Source organism: Polypterus senegalus, chromosome 7 (assembly GCF_016835505.1).
Source record: "Polypterus senegalus isolate Bchr_013 chromosome 7, ASM1683550v1, whole genome shotgun sequence".
Taxonomy (NCBI): Eukaryota; Metazoa; Chordata; class Cladistia; order Polypteriformes; family Polypteridae; genus Polypterus; species Polypterus senegalus.
Genome location: NC_053160.1, coordinates 138,947,950 through 138,970,232, shown reverse-complemented (window position 1 = coordinate 138,970,232; position 22,283 = coordinate 138,947,950). Strand labels below are relative to the sequence as shown.

Here is a 22,283-nt window from a genome sequence, read left to right as displayed (position 1 = left end):
GTTTCCCACTGACTTAAAATAGGAGAGTCAGGATTCTTCCAGTTTAGCAAAATAAGTCTGCATGCCAAAAGTGTAGTGGATGCAATCAGAGTTTGTTTGTCCTTCTCCACGTTAAACCCATCTGGAAGAACCCCAAACACAGCTGTGAATGGGTTAGGAGGGATTGTGACACCAAGGTTGTCTGAAAGGCACTTAAAGATTTTGGTCCAGAATGATGTTAATTTGTTGCAGGCCCAGAACATGTGACCCAGTGAGGCTGGGACTTGATTGCAGCGTTCGCAGCTTGGATCCTGCCCTGGAAACATTTTGGAGAGTTTTAGGCGAGACAGATGTGCTCGATATATAATTTTGAGTTGTATAATTGTATGCTTTGCGCATATGGAGCTCGAGTGAATTCTCTGCATTGCTATTTTCCACTCCTTTTCTGATATATTTATTAAGAGATCTTTTTCCCAGTGTCCTCTTGGATCTTTGAAAGGGAAGGACTGTAAAATAATTTTATATATTGCAGAGATGGTGTCTAAGTCCTTGAAATTGAGCAATATTTTTTCCAGCATGGATGACGGTGCAAGATGAGGAAACTCGGGCAGGTTCTGTTTAACAAAGTTCCTAATTTGAAGATAATGAAAGACATGTGTAGCTGAAATGTTAAATTTGGAATGTAATTGTTTATAGAATGTAAAGATGTTGTCTATATAAAGATCTCTAAGCAAGTTAATCCCAATTTTTTTCCATATATTAAAAACTGCATATGTTTGCGAAAGTATGTCATATTTTAACATATTTCTCCTTTTCTTGAGACGTCTATCAGTAAAGTCTGATCTAAGATGTGTTTTAGTCTAGGGAGTAAATAATGATAAATTTTGTTTTGTCAAATTAAATGGATTAAAATGTTCTGTTTTAATCAAGATTTATTTTAAATATGTGAAAAATATTGAAACAGAGATAGGTGTCAAGTTTGACATCAAGCTTAATATGGAAAGAAAGACTGTAATAAAATGTTACAAAGTTGTGTGTCCGTATATTGCATGTAAAGCAAATATTTTTCTGTTGATGGATTATATCAGAAAATGTGGAAACTCTGACCTCTGTATATCAATGATAGATGGAAAGCAAGAGTGATTATGATAACTTCTCATTTTCAAGCTGACCAACTTCTGGCTCTCCTGTGCCTTTCCACTTTTGAACATCAAGATATCTTCTAAAAATGACTGGGAATGAAGCCAGCATGAACACAAAAAAAGGGCATCCATGAACATAAAACATTTTCTGTGCAATACTCTTATATTCCACCAGTGGTCAATATTTTGATCCACTTCTCTCAGTGTTCATCAGTTGACTCCATATGATGATAGCGCTAATCAGGGCAACCGCTGTTGTTTGGTCACTGCTTATGTGTCTGTTGTTTTTGCCTGTTAACTTTGCCTTTTGCAACAATATGAGTAATACTTACACATGAGATCAGCTCCTATCTATTGGGTGTGGACTTCATTTATCCTCAACCAATCAAGGACATTTATATATTTATATATTCACTTATGAACCCTCCAACTGGACTCCCAGCTAGGTAACTCACACCTGAAGCGAAGAAGAGGAAAGCATGCAGGGTCTCTCGTGCGGTTCAGGAGACATGCTTTTCAAGTGCCCCTTTGCGGACTAATTTAATACAACATTAGATCTCTGAGGAACAAAACTCAACAAATGAATCTTCTTCTTGCCACAAGTAAGGTTTATTTTCTCTCTTCAGCGTTTTGCTTTGTGGAGACATGGCTTAATGCATCAGTTCCTGACTCTGCATTAGAACTGCTAGGGTTTCTGCTTTACAGAAGAGATAGAGATGCTGATCGTCACAACGAGTCATTAATAAAAATTGGTGAACTGACATTTTTATACTATTGCAGCACTGCTCCAGCAATCTGAAACTATTCACTATTAACTGTAAGTCTAACTGTAAGATAACTTTGTTAACTTTAAGTCTATTCACCTCGAGAATTTTCATCAATAATTCTTTTAGGAGTTTACACCCTGCCTCATACAAAAGTGAATGAAGTGCAGCAGCAGTTGACACATTATATCACTAGTTTGGAGAACAGTCATGCAAACTCCCTGATTATAGTGATGGGTGACTTTAATAATGCAACGTAACCATCAAGCATCCCAGATACAAACAGCTTGTAAAATGCCCCACCAGGGATGGGAAGACTTTGGATCACTGCTACTGCGCCATAAAGGATGTATACCGGGCTTCACTAAACTAAGCTAACTATCCACTATGAAATACTGAAGGTTAAAATAACAAAATACAATAACACAGTCCGTCTTGAGAGATGCTGCTATTTCTCTAAGATTATAAATAAAAATGCTAGTAATCCCAGAATCTTATTCTCTACGATTGAGCATCTGCTAAACCCAGGTAACACAAAGGAATGCCTCCAATTTACTTCACGTGAAACCTGTGAGGGTATTGCTGTATTTTTCAATCAAAAAATGAATGATATTAGAAATAATATAGTATATCTCCCCAACACTGCAGATCCTCCTAAGCCCCAGTATTCCATTATAAACAAATTAAATTCATTCACCAGGATAGATTTACCTGATTTAAATAAAATAATTTCTCAACTGAGACCCTTCACCTTCGTCCTTGACCCAATACCAACAAGTTTTTTCAAAGAAGTATCGGGCGTGCTAATTGATAATATTCTTGACATAGTAAACACGTCATTAGATACTGGGGTCTTCCCAGACTGTCTTAAGACTGTTGTAGTTAAACCCCTACTCAAGGAAAATAATCTTGACCCCTCTGCTTTTGAAAATTTTAGACCAATTTCTAACCTGCCTTTCCCAAGTAAAATTTTAGAGAAGGCAGCCATTATGCAGTTAAATAACCATCTCAATAAACATGCTGTTCTTGATAAATTTAAGTCAGGTTTTAGAACAAATCACAGCACAGAAACTACACTCGTTAAAGTAGTAAATGACTTGTGGGTAAATGCAGACAGAGGCCATTTATCTGTTCTCATCCTCTTAGATCTGAGTGCTGCATTTGACACCATTGATCACAATATTCTTAGAAATCGCCTTAGTCAATGGGTGGGCCTCTCTGGAAGTGTCTTAAATTGGTTTGAATCCTACCTGGCAGGTAAGAAATTCTTTGTTAGTTGTGGTAATTACAACTCAAAGATACATGACATCCTATATGGTGTTTCACAAGGCTCTATCCTGGGTCCGTTGCTCTTCTCAATCTACATGCTTCCGTTAGGTCAGATTATCTTGGGGCACAACGTGAGTTACCACAGCTATGCTGATGACACACAGCTGTATTTATCAATTGCACCTGATGACCCAGATGCTGTTATTTCACTAACACAATGTCTTACTTGTGTCTCTAATTGGATGAATAGTAATTTTCTCAAGCTAAATAAAGAGAAGACAGAAATTTTAGTGATTGGCAATAATGGAGACAGTGAGATTATTAGGAATAAACTTGATGCATTAGGATTAAAGTCAAGACGGAGGCAAAGAACTTAGGGGTAACTGTTGACCGTAACCTGAATTTTAAATCGCATATTAATCAGATCACTAGGACAGCACTTTTTCACTTAAGAAACATAGCAAAAGTTAGACCTCTTATATTATTGAAAGATGCTGAGAAAGTAGTTCACGCTTTTGTTTTCAGTTGTATAGATTACTGTGACGCACTCCTTTCAGGACTACCCAAAAAAAGACATAAATCATTTGCAACTAGTGCAGAATGCAGCTGCTAGAATCCTAACTAGGAAAAGAAAATCCGAGCACATTTCTCAAGTTTTGATGTCACTACACTGGTTACCTGTGTCATTCAGAATTGACTTTAAAATACTGCTTATGGTTTACAAAGCCTTAAATAATCTCGCTCCATCTTACATATCGAAATGTCTGACACCCTATATTCCGAATCGTAACCTTAGATCCTCAAATGCATACATTTTCAAACCTCATGTATTTCATTCTCCTCCTAGTATTGTATTCTTGGTGTGGCAAGGGGAATTGGATAATTCTTAAGAATTACAGTGAATTCAGAAAGTATTTAGACCCCTATGCTTTCTTCACACTTTACTGTGTTGCAGGTTTAACTTTAAATGGATACATTTACTATGTTTGCCCATAAATCTACACTCTATAACACATAAAGACAAAGTGAAAACATGTTTTCAGAACATTTATAAAAAATATATAACTGAATTCCCTAATTCAGTACTGTGTAGAAGCCCCTTTGGCAGCACTTACAGCTTTGAGTGTTCTTGGATAGGTCTCTAGAAGATTTGCACATTTGGATTTGGGCAGTTGGGTGTCCGTAAATTGCTATTTTCAGTTCACTCCACAGATGTTCAATGGGGTATAAGTCTAGGCTTTGGCTGGGCCACTTAAGGACACTCAGTAACTTGTCCTGAAGCTAAATTAACGTTTTCTTGGTTGTATGCTTTGGTTCATTGTCTTGCTGAAAGTTGAACCACCTATTACTTGCATTATAGTTCTGCTTGGCTGTAGTCATAATAAAACTGCATCATCTGTTCAAAAAGGTGTTATATCATAATGTCTAAGAATTAGGGAGGTTATGAAAATGTTCTTTAACCTTAGAAGGGACTCTTGGGCCTCTGTGGTTGCCTGGCACTTATGGTTGTTTTTGTGAGTTAAAGCTGTTATGGGCACCACAATAGCACCAGTGTTTTATTAAAACTTTGATTCACAAAGCCAATGAAACAAACTTGTTTCGCTGTGCCACCTTGATCTGTGGATGCCAGGACTGGACTCTGAGGTAAGACACAGCTTAGCCTGCAAAGCAAATTAATAGGTTTTCTTCATATATCCGCTGTAATCTTTGTGAAGCACTATATTTATATTGTCATGCTTAGTGTGTATATGAAACAATGCAGACTACAAACAAACTTTTGTTGTGCAGGTCAAGAGAAAATTCTGCATTTGTATGTAGGTATTTTAACATTTTCTCCATTTCTGTGCAGGACTTCTTCAGGTACTGTACTATCATTTTCCCTACTGCTCATAGTTGTGGATGCTAGATGACTCTAAGTTAGCCTGATATGAGCAGGTGCTAGATGTGTGCATGAGGGTGCTGTACAATGAACTGCTGCTCTCCTCATTATTTGCTCCTGCATTGTGTTCAATGCTCTGGCACAGGCTGCAGTTCCCCACAACTTCATTTTGGCTTGTTGTGGGTTGTTTGGAAAATGTTGGTGGATGATGAGTACTGTTTGTATTGTGTTGTATATCTGTATTGATGTTACATTTGTATGAGCAATAAAATAAAACAATGGAAAAAGTGGGTTCCTTGAAAACGGAGTAGGTAAATGGATGAATGGGATCATGACGACATCTAGTAAAGTAATCAATTTCTGCTTACAGAAGCTCAAAATGCCACTTGGTGGGTTTTTGACTATTTTTCCTTGTAAATTTTGGATGCCGATAGGTATTATTATTCAGAATTATGACTTACCACTTAATGAACAGCACTGAACATGCAATGATGGACAGTAAAAAATTGTGCAATGAAAATTCAATAATGCAGTATATGTGTCATTTTAGGAATTAAAATGATATCATGCTAGTTGAATCGCAGCCTCCATTAAATATACCTGAGCATGTGTGGTAAAAAATACACAATGTACTGTATATAAAAAAATATTTTTGATGTCACTTTAGGCAATAACATCTGACAAATATACAGTCACCAGTAACAGCACACTGCAGAATAATGCGTAGTGAATACACTTGACTTCATAGTTTTCATACTCTTTCTCTGTACGTTTAGCATTCATTTGCTTAGAGGTTGATGCGCGTGCTGCTTCCTGAGCAGCTCTTCTTTTCTCCACCCTAGCAGCCCGCTTCTTCATTTCCTTCGTCAGCATCTTTTCACGTTAAAACTGATTAAGTCAGTGTTTGTGTTGCAATTAATTAGTACGTTTTCTTTAATTTTTCACTTAAGCTGGCACTTAAGTCTTCAATCTTCCTCAAGAATGATTTAAGATATGAAGAGGCTGGGGAAGTGACGGCGAAGGTGGTAGGGAATGAGCCCGTACACATACACCACACATCCGCCCTACTGGCCGCTGCCGAGAATTCAACAATAAAATAAAATAAAAATAAAAAGAGGAATAACCTTGGAGGTTAATCATTGCCCCGAAAGCAGATAGTAGACTTCATGTAGTATTTGTGTACCAAATTTCAGGTCAATAGTTCTAACGGTTTGTGACCTACAGGTGATTTAAAATCCTGGACGGCCACGGTAGCATATTATATAAGAAGATATTAATAAAAAAAACTATAAAATAAATATTTTTCAGAACTAAATGGATGTGGTTGTACATTAAAAAGTACAAGAAAGTTATTTAAAAAGACTCTTACCTTCCCTAATATATTAAAAACTGCGCCTAGCTGCTCCTCTGTGACTTCCACTGTGACTTTATTGTGTAGACTTTGCAGTACCTGATTTATGATATTGGTCTCCAGTGGCTGATGAAGCTGCTCAACCAGTCCCCAAACAGCCTGTGTTTCAGTGTCTGAGACAATTGTAACGTTGGCAATACCAAACTCAGCATCCACTCTGGCACCACCTGTGGCATCAGACAGTACTACTTGGAATCTTTTTGGCAAAGGATTGGATGAGGCTCGATCTGGAGTGAGAGTGATATTAAAAGCAGTAGTACTTTCACCAACATCAAGAGTAAGGACCCCTTGGGAATTCTCAAAATCCATTCCAGCAATTGCAGGCCAGATCAATCCTCTTCCCACAGGTTCTTCTTTCTTTAGCTCCTGTTAATAAATAAATACAGTAAACATAATGGATATTTTGTCGTTTGAATGGTTTTAAGTAAAAACCTTTGCAAATTTTGTCACAATTCAGATGATTACATATTAACACTAGGACTATACTCCACAATAAATACTTGGCAGTATTTATAAATTATTAGAAGGGGATACTTGGTACTATCACTGGTGGAATAAAGTACAGTGGCTGCCTCTAAATAAATTTCACAAGGGACAAACTTTTTCCCAAAACCAAAATTTCACTCACTAAGTCCACCATGGATAGTAACTTTGTACTGTATACTTGTGCCATACGTCTCTAATAAAGGGCAGGTGTCATCATATTTAAGAGCAAAACATAGGCTATGGTCTTCCCTGTCCAAGGGGGAAATCTGCACAAAATAGATATCGAACAAATGAACACACGTTCAGCAGTAGCACTCTGCCTTTTATTAAACAATAGAACTCAATTCATATTCACTATCAAAAAAGTTAATAACTTAGAAGCAACATACATAAATAAAGATGGGGAAAAATACATTATTTTGATAGTTGCTTTTCTGTGTGCTTCAAAATTCTGTTAATATGGAAATAACTGAAGGATATGAATGCTAACTAGTACAATGCAATTTGCTTTAGAAAGTTTCCACAAACAAGGACAATTAAAGGTAGCATGTCACCATCTTAAATAAGAGCATCTGATTATGTCAAAAGTTGTCAGTTCTGGAACTGATGTCCTAGCATCCAGGGGCATAATCAAAAAAGCCAAAATGGAAGTTGAAACAAAAGGCACTATATAGGCACCTGATCCGACACAGATTCACACTGGAGGCATGAATAAAATAAATTAACTTTTATTTTTCTTCACCTGTGGGGCACGTCTTCCCCATAGGCAGAACACAGTCCCAAGTGTAGCACAAACACACCAAAACACCATGCTCCTCTCTTTCTTCCACCACCACTCCACCGACTTTGGCCGCTGAGTGGTGGTTGCTGGCTCCTTTTATTGGGCACCCAGAAGTGCTCCAGGTGCTTGATTGCCGACATCCGTCTGCACTTCCAGGTAAGGTGAAACCAGTGCCCAAAAGGGGACAGCAGCTCCTGCTGCAGCACCACCTGGCAGCGCCTGCAGAACCCAAAAGGGCTGCAAAACACTCCAACCCTCATGAAGCCCTGGGGGAATCCGAGGCACCACTGCAACCCAGGGAGGCTGCTATCTAGCGTCCAGGGGGAGATACTGGGTTTCCCATCCTTGCTCTCCCAGAACATATGCTGCAAGGGTGGCCCAGCTGGGCATGGGCCCCGGCTACCTGCCACAAGGTGTACATGAAAAAGAAAATGGTTGCATGCCAAAACAAAATAATAATATGAAAAATATTAACTACAAGAAAATGACACCAAAATATAAAAATAAGAATGTGCTCAGCATCTTTTTCTTTAGAGTTCAATATGGAGATTGGTTTGCAGCAACTCTCCACTCCTCTCGCCATCTTTTTAATTTCTTGGTAGTTCCTGGATGCTACATCTTTCATTATTTGCTCAAGATATGGCCAACGTGGTCTTCCTCTGCCTCTCTTCCCTTTCACCTGTCTTTTCATTTTTAATTTCAGGAGCTCTTCATATCTCAATAGGTATCCCACAAGTTGCACTTGTATTTGAACTATAGTTTTCCATAAACTGTGCCTTTCACCTACTCTTAGAAGAACTTCTTCATTAGTTATTCCATCAGCCCATTTAATTTTCAACATATGCCGGTAGCACCATAACTCAAATTAATTTAGTCCCTTTTCCTCTTTAACTGCAAAGGTCCATGTCTCACAGCCATATAAAACTACACTCCAGACGAAAGTTTTTAGGAGCCTTTTTCTGATTTGAAGACTGTTATTTTGAGACGCCAAGAGCTTTATCTTTTCGTTGAAAGAGATTGCTGCTTGATTGATTTTGCTTATTACTTCAACTTTACTTTGCCCATCCATTGTAATCATACTTCCCAGATAACTAAATGAATCTACCATAAGACATTCACTACCAACTTCAATATGCACTTTGGCTTGTTGTTCTTTGTCGCATATCATTTCCTTTGTTTTGGATTTATTTATTTTCATATTATATCTTATCCCCATAATTTCATTCATTTTTTCCAACATGTATTTGAGTTCTTCTTCATTTTCAGTTAAGATAGCAATATCATGCACAAATCTGAGCATATCTATTCTTTCACCCTGCAATATTACTTCCACTTGTTTGCTAAGTTTTTTCAAAGCTTCTTCTACATACATATTGAGCACAATGGGTGATAGTGAGAACCCTTGTCCACCTCCTTTTGAGAGTTTTGCTTCCTCTTGTTGATTCTCTCCATGTAAAATAGCGTTCTTTCCTATGAAGATTCCATATCAGTCTCCGCTGTCTATAGCTAATTCCACCTTTTTTCAGAATTTGGAACATTTTGTCCCAGGAATGTGTTGGGGATGAGTTAATTATAAAAGGTCAATAAAAACAAGAAATAAATTCCAAATCAAACATGAAAAAAATGTAAGAAATCAAAACAGGAAAGTGTTACAAGGGTAAGGAATTCTTTGCCCATTTCTGTATGCTATTCTACTTGTGTATATGTGGAGTCACATCTGTGTTCACCTTCTTGGCATTAATTTGATAACACAGAGATGAAATACAGATACAGACAATAATACTTGCTTCAGGAAGGAATATTAACATTAATTCAATTGCATTAATTTAACTAAAAATATGATGTCAAAACAATGCTATCAATATCATAGTCTCACATTACAGAAAAGTCCCAGTGAGTTCCTTTTTTAATAACACTTAAAGCATGACTAGATATTAAGTTGCATGAGACACAAACAAAAAATCCTGAGTCAGCACCTTTATAGCAATTGCGCCTGTGCCAGGACTTAGACAGGACTGTGAAGTAGTACAGAAAGACAAGCTTTGTTTATCATGTAAAGGAGACAAATACAACCTAATAAAACAATCGGTTCACTTTGACATGTTTAGTGTGTGTAAGGCAGAACAAGTGCTGAAACAAATGTTTTTTTGCGATGCTCTTGAAACAGTTCAAGTCATGGACCGTATGGCATTTTATGTTTTTCTCTATGTCTGTATGAAATTTCTTTTCCTTGCCACCTTGTTTTGGTTTGTTGAGTTTATTGTTATGACCAACTGCTTGTTAAACTGTCCTTTACAGAAAAATCAGCCAGATACTGAGTTCAACTGCAAGCATTATACTACAAGGATATTGAGGAGACACTGATTTAATGACAGGTAGCTTAGACCAGTCATTACGAAGTCAGACTATAAAACATAATTTCAGATTGGGCAAATTCGCTTCACTTATACTTGAATTGCAGAAAAATGCTGAAAATGCGATGAAGACCATGGAGCGGCTGCTGCTTCACCACCTGTGGCCACAGGTCTGCCACGCCCTCGACCCTCTGCAGTTCGCATACCAGAAGAAGATGGGAGCAGAGGATGCCATCATCTATATGTTACACTGATCCCTCTTTGACTTGGACAGAGGCAGTGGTGCTGTAAGAATTATGTTTCTGGACTTCTCTAGGGCCTTCAACACCATTCAACCACCTACAACTGAACATTAGCAAAACCAAGGAGCTGGTGGTGGGTTTTAGGAGGCCCGGGCTCCTCATGGACCCTGTGATCATCAGAGGTGTGTGTGTGCAGAGGGTACAGACGTATAAATACCTGGGAGTGCAGCTGGATGATAAATTGGACTGGACTGCCAATACCGATGCTCTGTGCAAGAGAGGACAGAACCGACTATACTTCTTTAGAAGGCTGGCGTCCTTCAACATCTTCAATAAGATGCTGCAGATGTTCTATCAGAAGGTTGTGGCGAGTGCCCTCTTTTATGCGGTGGTGTGCTGGGGAGGCAGCATAAAGAAGAGGGACGCCTCACGCCTGAACAAACTGGTGAGGAAGGCAATCTCTATTGTAGGCACGGAGCTGGACAGTTTGACATCCAGGTGCTGAGCAGGCTCCTGTCAATAATGGAGAATCCACTGCATCCACTAAACAGTATCATTTCCAGCCAGAGGAGCAGCTTCAGCGACAGACTGCTGTCACTGTCCTGCTCCACTGACAGACTGAGGAGATTGTTCCTTCCCCACACTATGCAACTCTTCAATTCCACCTGGGGGGGGGTAAACGTTAACATTATACAAAGTTATTCTCTGTAATACCTGCATTTTTATCAGTCTTTAATTTATTTTTTTTTTTTATCTATCAGTATGCTGCTACTGGAGTATGTGAATTTCCTCTTGGGATTAATAAAGTATCTATCTATCTATCTATAGCTGGTTGGAAGGGTGGCAACGCGTCTGGGAGTGAAGGATTGTATCAATTAGTTATTGTATTGTTTAATGAGTATTGTGGAGAGGAGGGTGCTTTGTGTCTAACATATTGCCCGAGAGTTCAAGGGAGCAATGCGCCCCCTATCTGTCATAGTGGCATAGTCGGCAGGATTCTCTGGCCGTCTTTTTGGCAGAGGAACTGTACAAAAATTTTCTGTGGGCAGAAAACCCTAAGACAACAGCGTCAGGTCACACAGCGTCAGCGGAGGTTCCATGCTCATCGTAGAGGACGCTCAAAATGAGGTGAAGAGTGGCTGCACAAGTCGGGAAAGACCTCCAGAGAAGGACGACTACCACGAGGTATGTGCCGGGGATTTAATAACCAACATCTTTAAAATATCCCATTTTGTTCCGTGCACATGCCTCAAGGAAGATCCTCCGGAGGTCCTGGGGGGATGCAGACAAAAAACCCGGCGAAGGGGCAATGTTCTCGGTCCAGCAGATGAGCCAGAAGGACTTCCATATGTCGGCTGACGGCGAGGGACACGTGACTCAACCCGAAGCATTGCGGGAAGGAGGAGGATCGCGTCCTACTGCTTATCGCTGTACCCTGGAATAGACGGACTCGGACATTCCGAAGTAGAAGGGAGAGGTGAGTGAAGCACTGCTCACCCCGCAAAAAGGTAAGGAGGGCTGGGAACTGGTTGATCGATCCACCGATAAATTGACACAGGCAATCAGCCAAAGATGGCGGCCCGGTCCTCTCAAGAAAACTCCAAAACGCTGAAGTCTCCGCGAAGCCCGTCAGAGCATGTGCCATCAGCGGGCGTGTTCGTTTGCTCCCGGCCAGACGGTAACGCGAACCAGGAAGTAAGTATACCTCCAGCCGAATTAATTAACTGTGTAGATGTATGGGAGCTCAGGAAATTAATCGAGCCCGTGAGAGGTATTTTGCAGATGCTAATGGCGATCAAGATCATTGGGGACCTGGGAGAAATGGCCGAGGCGCCCATCTGGAAGGTAAACGAGTACCTGCGGCGAATCGGACGGGATTATTATATTATATGATGTGGTGGTACAGGTTAGTAATACCGGTAACGTATATAATGAAATAGGGACGCAGAGTGACACGGGCCCACGTTAGCAGGTGCCAAGTAGCTGTGAGCCCTACAAGAGAGGCCGGAACGTTGACTGAGTGGTCGGGGGATGGGCCGATTGAACCGGAGCAGCTGGATGGGGCTGTCTCTCGGAGCAATTCGGTCCTGAAGACCCCGATCCATTTAATAAATACATCTAAAGGGGTGCAGACAGCAAAGGGTCTCTCTCTATCTCATATGGAGACTCAGGCTGTAGGAAAGCCCCAGAATAAAAAGGAGATCCCAATTGAGACAAAGGGGTCTCCTGATACGGTAAAAAAGGGTGCTGAGACAGCAGAGGTGGCTGGGGACTCTTACTCAGTGGAAAAAGGGGCGGGGCTAGACTTCCCTAAGTGCTTTCAGTCTCGCCAAAGCAGACAAACAGGGGGGCCAAGGCTGTGTTATGAATGCCGCAGGCCAGGCCATGTATGGTGACGTTGTCCTAGTAGGACAGAGGAAGAAATGACTCATTTTTATAAAATTCCTCCTAGGTTTGCACGAATGTGTCACCAACCTTGCCAAGGCCCGACCCATGGATCCTCCTGGAGGAAGATGATCCTCGCGGGGTTGGACACTCCAAATCATGGTTTTTCATTGGGGGAGGTGTACTGTGGTCTATGACCGGCTAGTCATCCCGGCCAATACCCCCAAGCCACCAGATGGAGCCCTCTCTGAGGCATGGAGGTACCCCGAATACCAGCAGGGAATTATGGACAATGGAGTTTTCATCCACAGCCCTGCTGGATACCACAGGGGCCACTAGATGGAGCTGCAGAGAGGAGCAAAGATTATTTTCCCCACGCCCCGTGCTTCCGGGGTGAAGAAAAAGGATTTTTATCTGACCCTGAAGTGTCCCTAGTCATGTGGACAGAGAGGGTGAAACACTTCTGGGTCAAGGACTATAAAAGGACTGTGGGAACTCCCAGACGATGAGCTGAGGTGGGTGGAAGGATGGCAATGTGCCTGGGAGTGGAGGATTGTATCGATTAGTTATTGTATTGTTTAATGAGTATTGTAGAGAGGAGGGTGCTTTGTGCACTGTGCATTATTAATAAAGTCAATTATTGGACTTTTACCTGGTGTCTGACTTATTGTCCGAGGATTCAAGGGAGTGATAGTGCCCCCTATCTGTCACAACAGATAGATAGACCGACCTTTATTTGCTCCCAGGAGGAAATTGAGGGATTAAAAGAGTGTGACACTGTTGCTAACTTTTTTTCCACTCTATTGTAGGAAGGGAAACAGCCAGAAAACCAATAAGTTCACTTACTTTACCTATGGTGCCACTCCGCTTTCCAGTCTTGATTATATATTATATAAACGAAAACTCCACCAGATGTTTGCTTTAATTTTCAGACCAACTTTGGTGGAGAATGGAGTACCATCCCACTGAAAGCCCTCTTACCTAATGGCATTATGCTGAATGTTATTGAGCATGCTGGTGCTTACTTTTACTTTTGTCTTTCGGACATTCACATTAAAAGGAACATAAGGTGCAAACTAAACCTTTGAAAAGTGATATGCAGCCCATATAAGTAAAATGTAATTGAATATATTAAACACCTTTATTTTGTGCATTCATTTTTTGTGTCTATACTTGTTTGTACACATCTTGCTTTATAAGACAACTGAAAAATTCAAACACACCAATACCAGTTACATGAGATGGTGTCATATATAATGGCATGGTCAATTGTCTTTAAAATGTGTGGTATTTTAGAGTAGACAATACAGTAAGGTAACAATATACAATCAATTGTGTACCCATCCATTTTCTGACCAGCACATACTATTTAGTGTCATGGGAAGACAGGCACTTCTATGATCAATAGGCACAGACAAGATCTGAGTTCAAAATTAATTCCTATATACATTACTCTGCCTTGCCTTTTCTATTTATACTGGACAGCAACCATTTCTGAGGTACCCAACGTATACAGAAATCTCCTGATGCACGTCTCAGTTTTCAAGCCCAACGCCATGGCTAATGTTCTCAGTCATAATGTTCCTATTTGCTTGTTCTTGTCTTGCACATATATCCAGGATTACCACTGTACGGGAAATGAGATTTCATTCTTGGCTGCTAGATCAACTGACATTCTTACACAGACACTAGAATGTGCCAGCTAGAGCTCTAACTTAATGAATGCTTTTAGAGACATGAAAGAAACTTCAAAGCACAGCAAATGTAAACTTAATTTTGCAAAATGTGCTCCCTGTTCATTTGCTTTGTGTTATATTATGCTCTGTAGAATTGTACATTATGTACACATACTATAACAAATAATGGGTTTAATCATGCAAGGTATAATAGTGAGTTTTCTCTATGAAATAATGTTATTTTTTTAAAAAAAGACTGACATTAGCTGTAAACTGCATTACTTCCAAAACAAAAAACTATCTGGGCACACATCAGACTGATGCAAAATGTTATGGAAATATTTATAATGCAAAACTTTACTTTTAACTTGTGTTTAGATGTTATTTCTTTTATTTATTGTTGGTACAGGCGAAGCGTGGTACTCTGAGGTTCAGAAAAACAGCCTGCTTGCTGGAAATCATACTAATCTGACTGCAATAACAAATAATTCAAAATTCTTTGCTGGACAGAATTCAAGGCGCGAGCTAAAATTAGCAGTTAGCTCAGCCCAGGCTTGGTGTTTATTGCTGGCACCTAGTATTTAAAAAACACATTTCTCCGTATCCTAGCAGCCCATATGAAAGCATGATAGATAATGCACAGTGCTTATCATCAAGCCACACATATGCATCACTCCTACAACAGTATCTCCCGGCCTTTTATTTAGTAATTTTTCTAAAGTGGTAATACAGCTTTCTGAGTTTAGATGCAAAGCTCACTATTCATAAATCATTAAGCAGTTTCATAAATCACTGCTTAATGAATTAACAAATTAGATTAAAATTGACTAAATCATCAGATTAAGGATGTGAATAAATGGAAGAGAGGTACTAAATATCATAATAAAAAATGAATAAACAAATGAAACTTTATTTACATTTTCATCCATCCATCCATTATCCAACCCGCTATATCCTAACTACAGGGTCACGGGGGTCTGCTGGAGCCACTCCCAGCCAACACAGGGCACAAGGCAGGAAAGAAACCCCGCATACATTTTCATTCAATTTAAAATGCTAGGCAGAGAGTGAAGCATAAAAATCGGCCAAGGAAAATAAAAATAAGACTATAAAAGTAATAAAAATAGATAATAGTAAAAATATACAGTGAAGTATAAAATTGCCATGGAAATATACATATATACATATAAATATATACAGTACACTATAACACACATATTATATATACTGTATACATATATATACTGTATATATATATATATATATATATATATATATATATATATATATATATATATATATATATATTTTTTGCTGAAAAAATTAAAGGAACACTTTTAATCTGAGTATAGCATCAAGTCAATGAAACCTCTGGGATATTGATCTGCTCAGTTAAGTAGCAGAGGGAGTTGGTAATCAGTTTCAGCTGGTTTGATGTTAATGAAATTAACAACAGGTGCACTAGAGGGGCAACAGTGAGATGACCCCCAAAACAGGAATGGTTTAACAGGGGCACGCCACTGACATTTTTCCCTCCTCATCTTTTCTGACTGTTTTTTCACTAGTTTTGCATTTGGCTACAGTCAATGTCACTACTGGTAGCTTGAGGTGATACCTGGACCCTACAGAGGTTGCGCAGGTAGTCCAACTTCTCCAGGATGGCACATCAATACGTGCCATTACCAGAAGGTTTGCTGTGTCTCCCAGCACAGTCTCAAGGGCATGGAGGAGGTTCCAGGAGACAGACAGACTCTAGGAGAGCTGGACAAGGATGTAGAAGGTACTTAACCTATCAGCAGGACCAGTATCTGCTCCTTTGGGCAAAGGGGAATGGGATGAGCACTGCCAGAGCCCTACAAAATGGCCTCCAGCAGGCCACTGGTATGAATGTTTCTGAGCAAACAATCAGAAACAGGCTTCATGAGTGTAGCCTGAGAGCCCGATGTCCTTTAGTAGGCCCTGTTCTCACTGCCCAGCACCATGGAGATTGAGTGGCATTTGCCATAGAATACCAGAATTGGCAGGTCCACCACTGGCGCCCTGTGCTTTTCACAGATGAGAGCAGGTTCACCCTGAGCACAGACATGAAAGGGTCTGGAGAAGCCGTGGAGAACATTATGCTGCCTGAAACATTGTTCAGCATGACAGGTTTGGTGGTGGGTCAATGATGGTCTGGGGAAGCATATCCATGGAGGGATGCACAGACCTCTACAGGCTAGACAACGGCACTGTGACTGCCATTAGTATTAAGATAAAATCCTTGGATCTAGTGTCAGACCCTATGCTGGTGCAGTGCAATGCCTGGCCTCATGTGGCAAGAGTATGCACAAAGTTCCTGGAGGATGAAGGAATTGATACCAATGACTGGCCCCCACATTAGCCTGACCTAAATCCAATAGAACATTTCTGGGACATTATGTTTCGGTCCATCCGATGCCGCCAGGTTGCACCTCAGACTGTCCAGGAGCTCAGTGATGCCCTGGTCCAGATCTGGAAGGAGATCCACCAGGACACCATCCTCGTCTCATTAGAAGCATCAATAATATAACCATGCAATCTCCATTGACAAACGTTGGAAGTAGGATAGGTCGTATTGAACAGATCAGTGGCTTTAAATGTGCCACTGTCACAGGAAGCTACCTTGGCTCAGGAAAGTCTGTAAATTTTTCTGCCCTGCTAGATCTGTCCCGGTCAACTGTGTTTTATTATTGTGAAGTGGAAGTGTCTAGGAACGACAATGGCTCAGTCATGAAATGGTAGGCCATGCAAATGCAGAGTGGGGCTACTGAGTGCTGAAGCGTAAAACATATAAAAATTTCCTTTCTCACAACAAAGTGAGTGGTCAGCCAAAAAATAATAGGCCACACAAACTCAGAATGAGGCCACTGAGTGATGAAGGATACAGTGTGTACAAATTGTCTTTCCTCTGTTGCATCATTCACAACAGAGTTTAAAACTGCAACTGGAGGTAACAGTACCACAAGTAATTTGTGCCAGGAGCTTCATATAATGGGTGGCCATGACCAAGCTGGTGTACAACAGCCTAAGATCACTAGGCATAACAGTATTTTTTACCTTTCAAAAGCTGTCAGAAAAAAGTGGTGGTGCCAGTCTGTGTTGTAGAAACACAGTATATCAATAAAGCCTATGTTGTCCCTCACACAATGTTAAAGCCAGCTATCAATAGTGAAAAGTCTGCTAAAGGCTTCCAAACATGGGGAGGGAATCCAGTATTGAAACAGTGCTTGTTTTCATTCTTCTGTAAAAGTGTTCAATATTTAGACTTAAATTGCATGCCTAAATGATAGTGAGTGTCCGGTTTTGGAGGCAATGTGTGGCAGGGACACAGACAAGACACTACTAATCACCACAAAAAAAAAAAACACTTCTTACAGAAACAGAAAATTTAAGAAATAACCAGAGAAAACTAATTAAAGTTTAACATGAAAGAGGTATCAAGTACTTAAGCTATAATAATAATGCTAAAAGAACAAAATGGGTGGTGCAGTGGTAGCGTTGCTGCCTTGCAGTAAGAAGACCTGGGTTCACGTCCCAGGTCCTACTTGTGTGGAATTTTCATGTTCTCCCCATGTCTGTCTGCATTTCCTCTGGTTGCTCCAGTTTCTCTCCAAAGACATGCAGATAAGGTGGACTGGCAATGCTAAACTGGCACTAATGCTTGCCCTGAGATGGACTTACATCTTGTCCAGGATGTGTTTACACAAATCAATCAAAATAAGGCATATGTATATGTCTGAGTTTATGTAAAAAACAAGCAAAACAAATATCTGGCAAAAAATCAATTATATGAAGATATAGTGCTATAAAGAAAATGAAATACAGTTACTTAAAAATAAGTAAATAAATAGCTGAAACTGAAATAAGGGAATATAACATCAAAAGGAAACAAAACATGAAAATATATAAAATGATATACAGTAATATATACCAAGGAAATAATTAAAAATGAAATATAAACAAACAAAAAAAAAAAAGAAATGTGGAACCCAGTACTATGAAAGAAATGTCACAGAAAGTGATACAGTCAAGAATAGAAAACTGAACACTTCATATGTTCAAATTAAGGTGGTAAAGAAGATCTTGTGCTCCCTCTACAGCTTTGGTATTCTTAAACTGTAGCAATTGCTAAGTAGCAGTGAGAGAATTAAGTTTCTCCTTACAAGACTGATAGGTGTCACAGAAGTCTTTGGAAGACACACAGTTCTTCTTGCAAGCCAGATTGCACTACGTAGTTCCTATAACATAATGGGTGTCTAAGAAGCTGTCTTAGACCTGCCTAACACTTAAAAATCTGCTAAAGGTCAATGGGTGCAGTTAGATTAGAAGCAATGTGACTTTCAAACACAAAGGTAACTTCTGCTGCCTTTGAAAACCATAAGCAACTAGAGAAAGATCTATCTTAGTACTCTTGTAGGCAAACTACAGTTGTATTCAATTCCAGGTGCGACCCCAAGAAGGAAATTAAATTTTAGTTCAGAGGGAAAATTGAAGATATCAAACATCTGTTTGTATATCTATCTGCTTTTCATGAGCGAACTACTTAACAGATTTAGATCGGATTTTTTTCTATCATTTGCTTGAACATTCTGGTTGATTTTGCAACTTCTGTCATCACTCTAAGTTTCATAGTTCGCTTGTAGTACCAATTTATTTGTGCAAATCTAAGAGAGACACTGTGGACCGAGGGGAGGGGGGCGAAACTTTGTCATGTTTCACTACTACAGGGGCGCAACTAGTAGTATATAAAGTGAAGAGGATAGTTGGTGTAAAGGCTCATTAAAAGGAAAAAAGGCTGCAGTTGAATAAAAGAAAAACTGAGAGAAGGGGCATAAACAGAGGTGTTTCATTGCCAGTAGCCATACCATATGTACTTCAGAACAGATATTCCACCTGAAGCTAAGAATGTTTGGGCCTGGCCAGTACTTGGATGGGAGACCAATCAGGAAAAGCTTGGGTTGCTGTTGGAAGTGGTGCTGGACGTGTGTTGGCGAGGCCAGCAGGTGACACTTACCCTGTAGTGTGAATGTGCCCATTGCAATGATACTGTGTTGTAAAAATGGTGCTGTCCTTCAGATGAGACCTAATATCAAGGTCCTGACTCTCTGTAAGCATCCTTTATAAAGAGTATGGTGTATTTGATATTCTGGCTAAATTGCCCACCATGGTCTAATCATTCTGACATCTAATCTTCCCTTGTTGCTAACTATGTCTCACACCTTCACCACCTAACAGCTAATAAGCTGTAAGTGTACTGACTAAAAATGGCTGGCGTTGCATCCTCCAGGTGAATGCTGCACAGTGGCTTTCCTCTCAGATGTTAAGCACTTTTAGTAGTGAGAAAAGCACTATATAAATGTAAAGAGTTATTATTATTATTATACTTGAAGGCTTGAAAGTGTAAAAGTCACCAAAATTTACTTTGCTTTAATCATTTTGGTACTTGTGTAGTTTACTAGGGAATACCTCCCTCGGGACAGCCTGTCCTTTAACTGTGCCTGTTTCCAGTAACAGATTAGTGTGACATCTAGTCTGTCCTTGAGCCATTGAGGCTTTTGTAGGGTTTGTCTTCCCAACGATCTGTGCAGTAAGCAGCAGTTCAGAAAATATTTGTTGGACGAGAATGCGGCTTTAATTTATTTAAACATTTTCTTGTGATTTGGATATGATTTAATAAAATTGTATTTGTAGATATTTTATTCTTCATAACAAAAATCCATTACAAACATCTACTGTTTGCAACAATTCTTTGTCCTTCGTTTAAGTAATTAAATTTGTCCATGATTACAACACCTACTGATGTTTTAAAAGGTGTTTTATATTCTCATTATACACAATTCTTTACCGTAAGACCAATTAAATTTGTATCATTTGGAATTATTCACAGTATTAGACATCAGTAACTATTTACATACCCGCGTTTCATAGCTGACAGAGACAACAGAGTTTGAAGGTTCTCTTGTCACTCTGAGACTAATGAGTGTAGTTTTCTGGTGAACGACAGGGAGACGAGATCCTACTGCAAAGTAGATCAGTCCTCTTGGATTATCGCTTTCCAGGATTGTGATGTTGGCAAACCTTGCACTATTATTTATCATAGCTCCTTCTCCCACCTGGTACAGCTCAACCAAAAACCAGGTCTCAAATTCAGGTGTCTACACAAAGAAGGAAAATAAAATGAAGTTAGCAAATACCTTTCCAAAACATGTTAGAAAAAGATTTAGAACATTCCAATCATATAATATTTACAGTAGTATATTTTTGTGTATATATATTTCAGCAATATATTAACAGTGGAAAATGTTATTTAATATGTTTTCAAAGTTAAAGCGGCATTTTGAAAAAAATCATGACTCCTTTATATTTATATGCTTTTCCGGCACTGGGCTGTAGTAATTATATTGGTTAACAAAAAATTGTGAGAAGAGTAAAAATACCTGAGTCTTATATTATTCTGTGCACTGAATTTGTCTATCAGACATGCAATTAAATGTGAAAATACTGTATATTTACATGTTTATTAAAAGAATTCATATAATAATAATAATCTAATGTTTTAAGATATTTTGGGTAAGAATAATGAACAACTTAGCCGTTTTTGTTTACTGTTGTACAGGAATGTCACTCTTAAGAGGCTAGTAGTAGTATTAGTACTAATGAAATAGTGATTATTCTTTACTAAATATTTTCATCCCACAATGATACTAAATGATGAAAATATGAATGTGATGTCAGAAAAAAAAAAAAACCTAAACCTGCGAGAAAACAAAATCTGACTTCATATTTGGATTCATTATAAAGCTTGCTTAGAGCACCAATCAGAATTCTAGGGACAGCAATGTTATTGACCAGTGTTATTAGTATAACATATTGACTATAGTTTTTAAAAATAAAAAATTTAAATGTATTTTATAAACAATCAATAGTTCACAGTCAATATCATGTGGAACTTGCACACACTGACCCCATGCCTATTAGGGGAAAGGTACCACCACATTTTGGTAGACAGATAGGTAGTTCACTAAAATGGCAGATTCACTCACATGGGATCATGAGGTAGTATGTAAAAGACTGATTTCTATTGGCATACTTTATACATTTTAAGTAAGTTAAATGATTATATTAAACATCTTCCTCAAGAATATTTTATTCTGTTTTGTTTAAATTCAATTCAGACATATTAATGCAAGTGATCAATAAAGTCACTCCAAAAATTGTTGTTTTGCTGATTGTATAGTTTAAAAATAAAATATAAGCAGTGAACTACAGATTTCTCTTGAAAGTCCTTCTTCTTCTTTCAGCTGCTCCCGTTCTAATGGGTCTTAATGAGATTTTAACAGATAGATAGAGGTGACTATAAAAAATGTGGTTTGCATACCAGAAAATGCTAAAGATATCTCATAACACTTAGTTGTGTAATTTATGAGTCACAGTAGCAGAATTACGCAGCACTGCCATTTAATAAATCCATCAACTCTTTCTCCCATCGACTGCATTTCTAAACTTTCCTCATTACAAAAGGTGAGCTGTTTAAGTTAAATGGTGATTTGAAATAGGCACCCAGATATGTGTGTGTGTGTGTGTGTGTGTGTGTGTGTGTGTGTGTGTGTGAGTGAATGGATCCTGTGATGAACTGAGACCTATCTGGGGTTTTTTCCTCTCTTATGCTTAATGCCGCCAACAAAGTTCCAAGGTCCATGCAACACTGAATTGGATTACATAGGAAATTGCATGGCTATATGCACACAAAAAGTGTTCAATAAATTAAACTTTGGCAAGGACATTTTTTTTCTGTAATTAACAAAAAAAAGGAAAGACATTTCTTTCCCCAATTGAAGAAAACCTAAGAAAAAGTGGATATTGGCTGTTGATTTTATATCTTCCAATGTGGATTAAT

At 39.0% G+C, this 22,283-nt stretch overlaps 1 protein-coding gene across 1 annotated transcript in view; it reads right to left on the bottom strand.

Annotated features, from left to right (window-relative positions):
- The window catches only part of adgrv1 (adhesion G protein-coupled receptor V1), a 669,968-nt gene that overhangs the window by 271,936 nt on the left and 375,749 nt on the right, over positions 1-22,283 (bottom strand). The window contains exons 77-78 of the mRNA XM_039759338.1: positions 20,302-20,541; positions 6,403-6,810 (exon numbers count right to left, since the gene is read on the bottom strand). Of these exons, the coding sequence (XP_039615272.1) occupies positions 6,403-6,810; positions 20,302-20,541 (648 nt within the window). The remainder of the gene's footprint in view (positions 1-6,402; positions 6,811-20,301; positions 20,542-22,283) is intronic.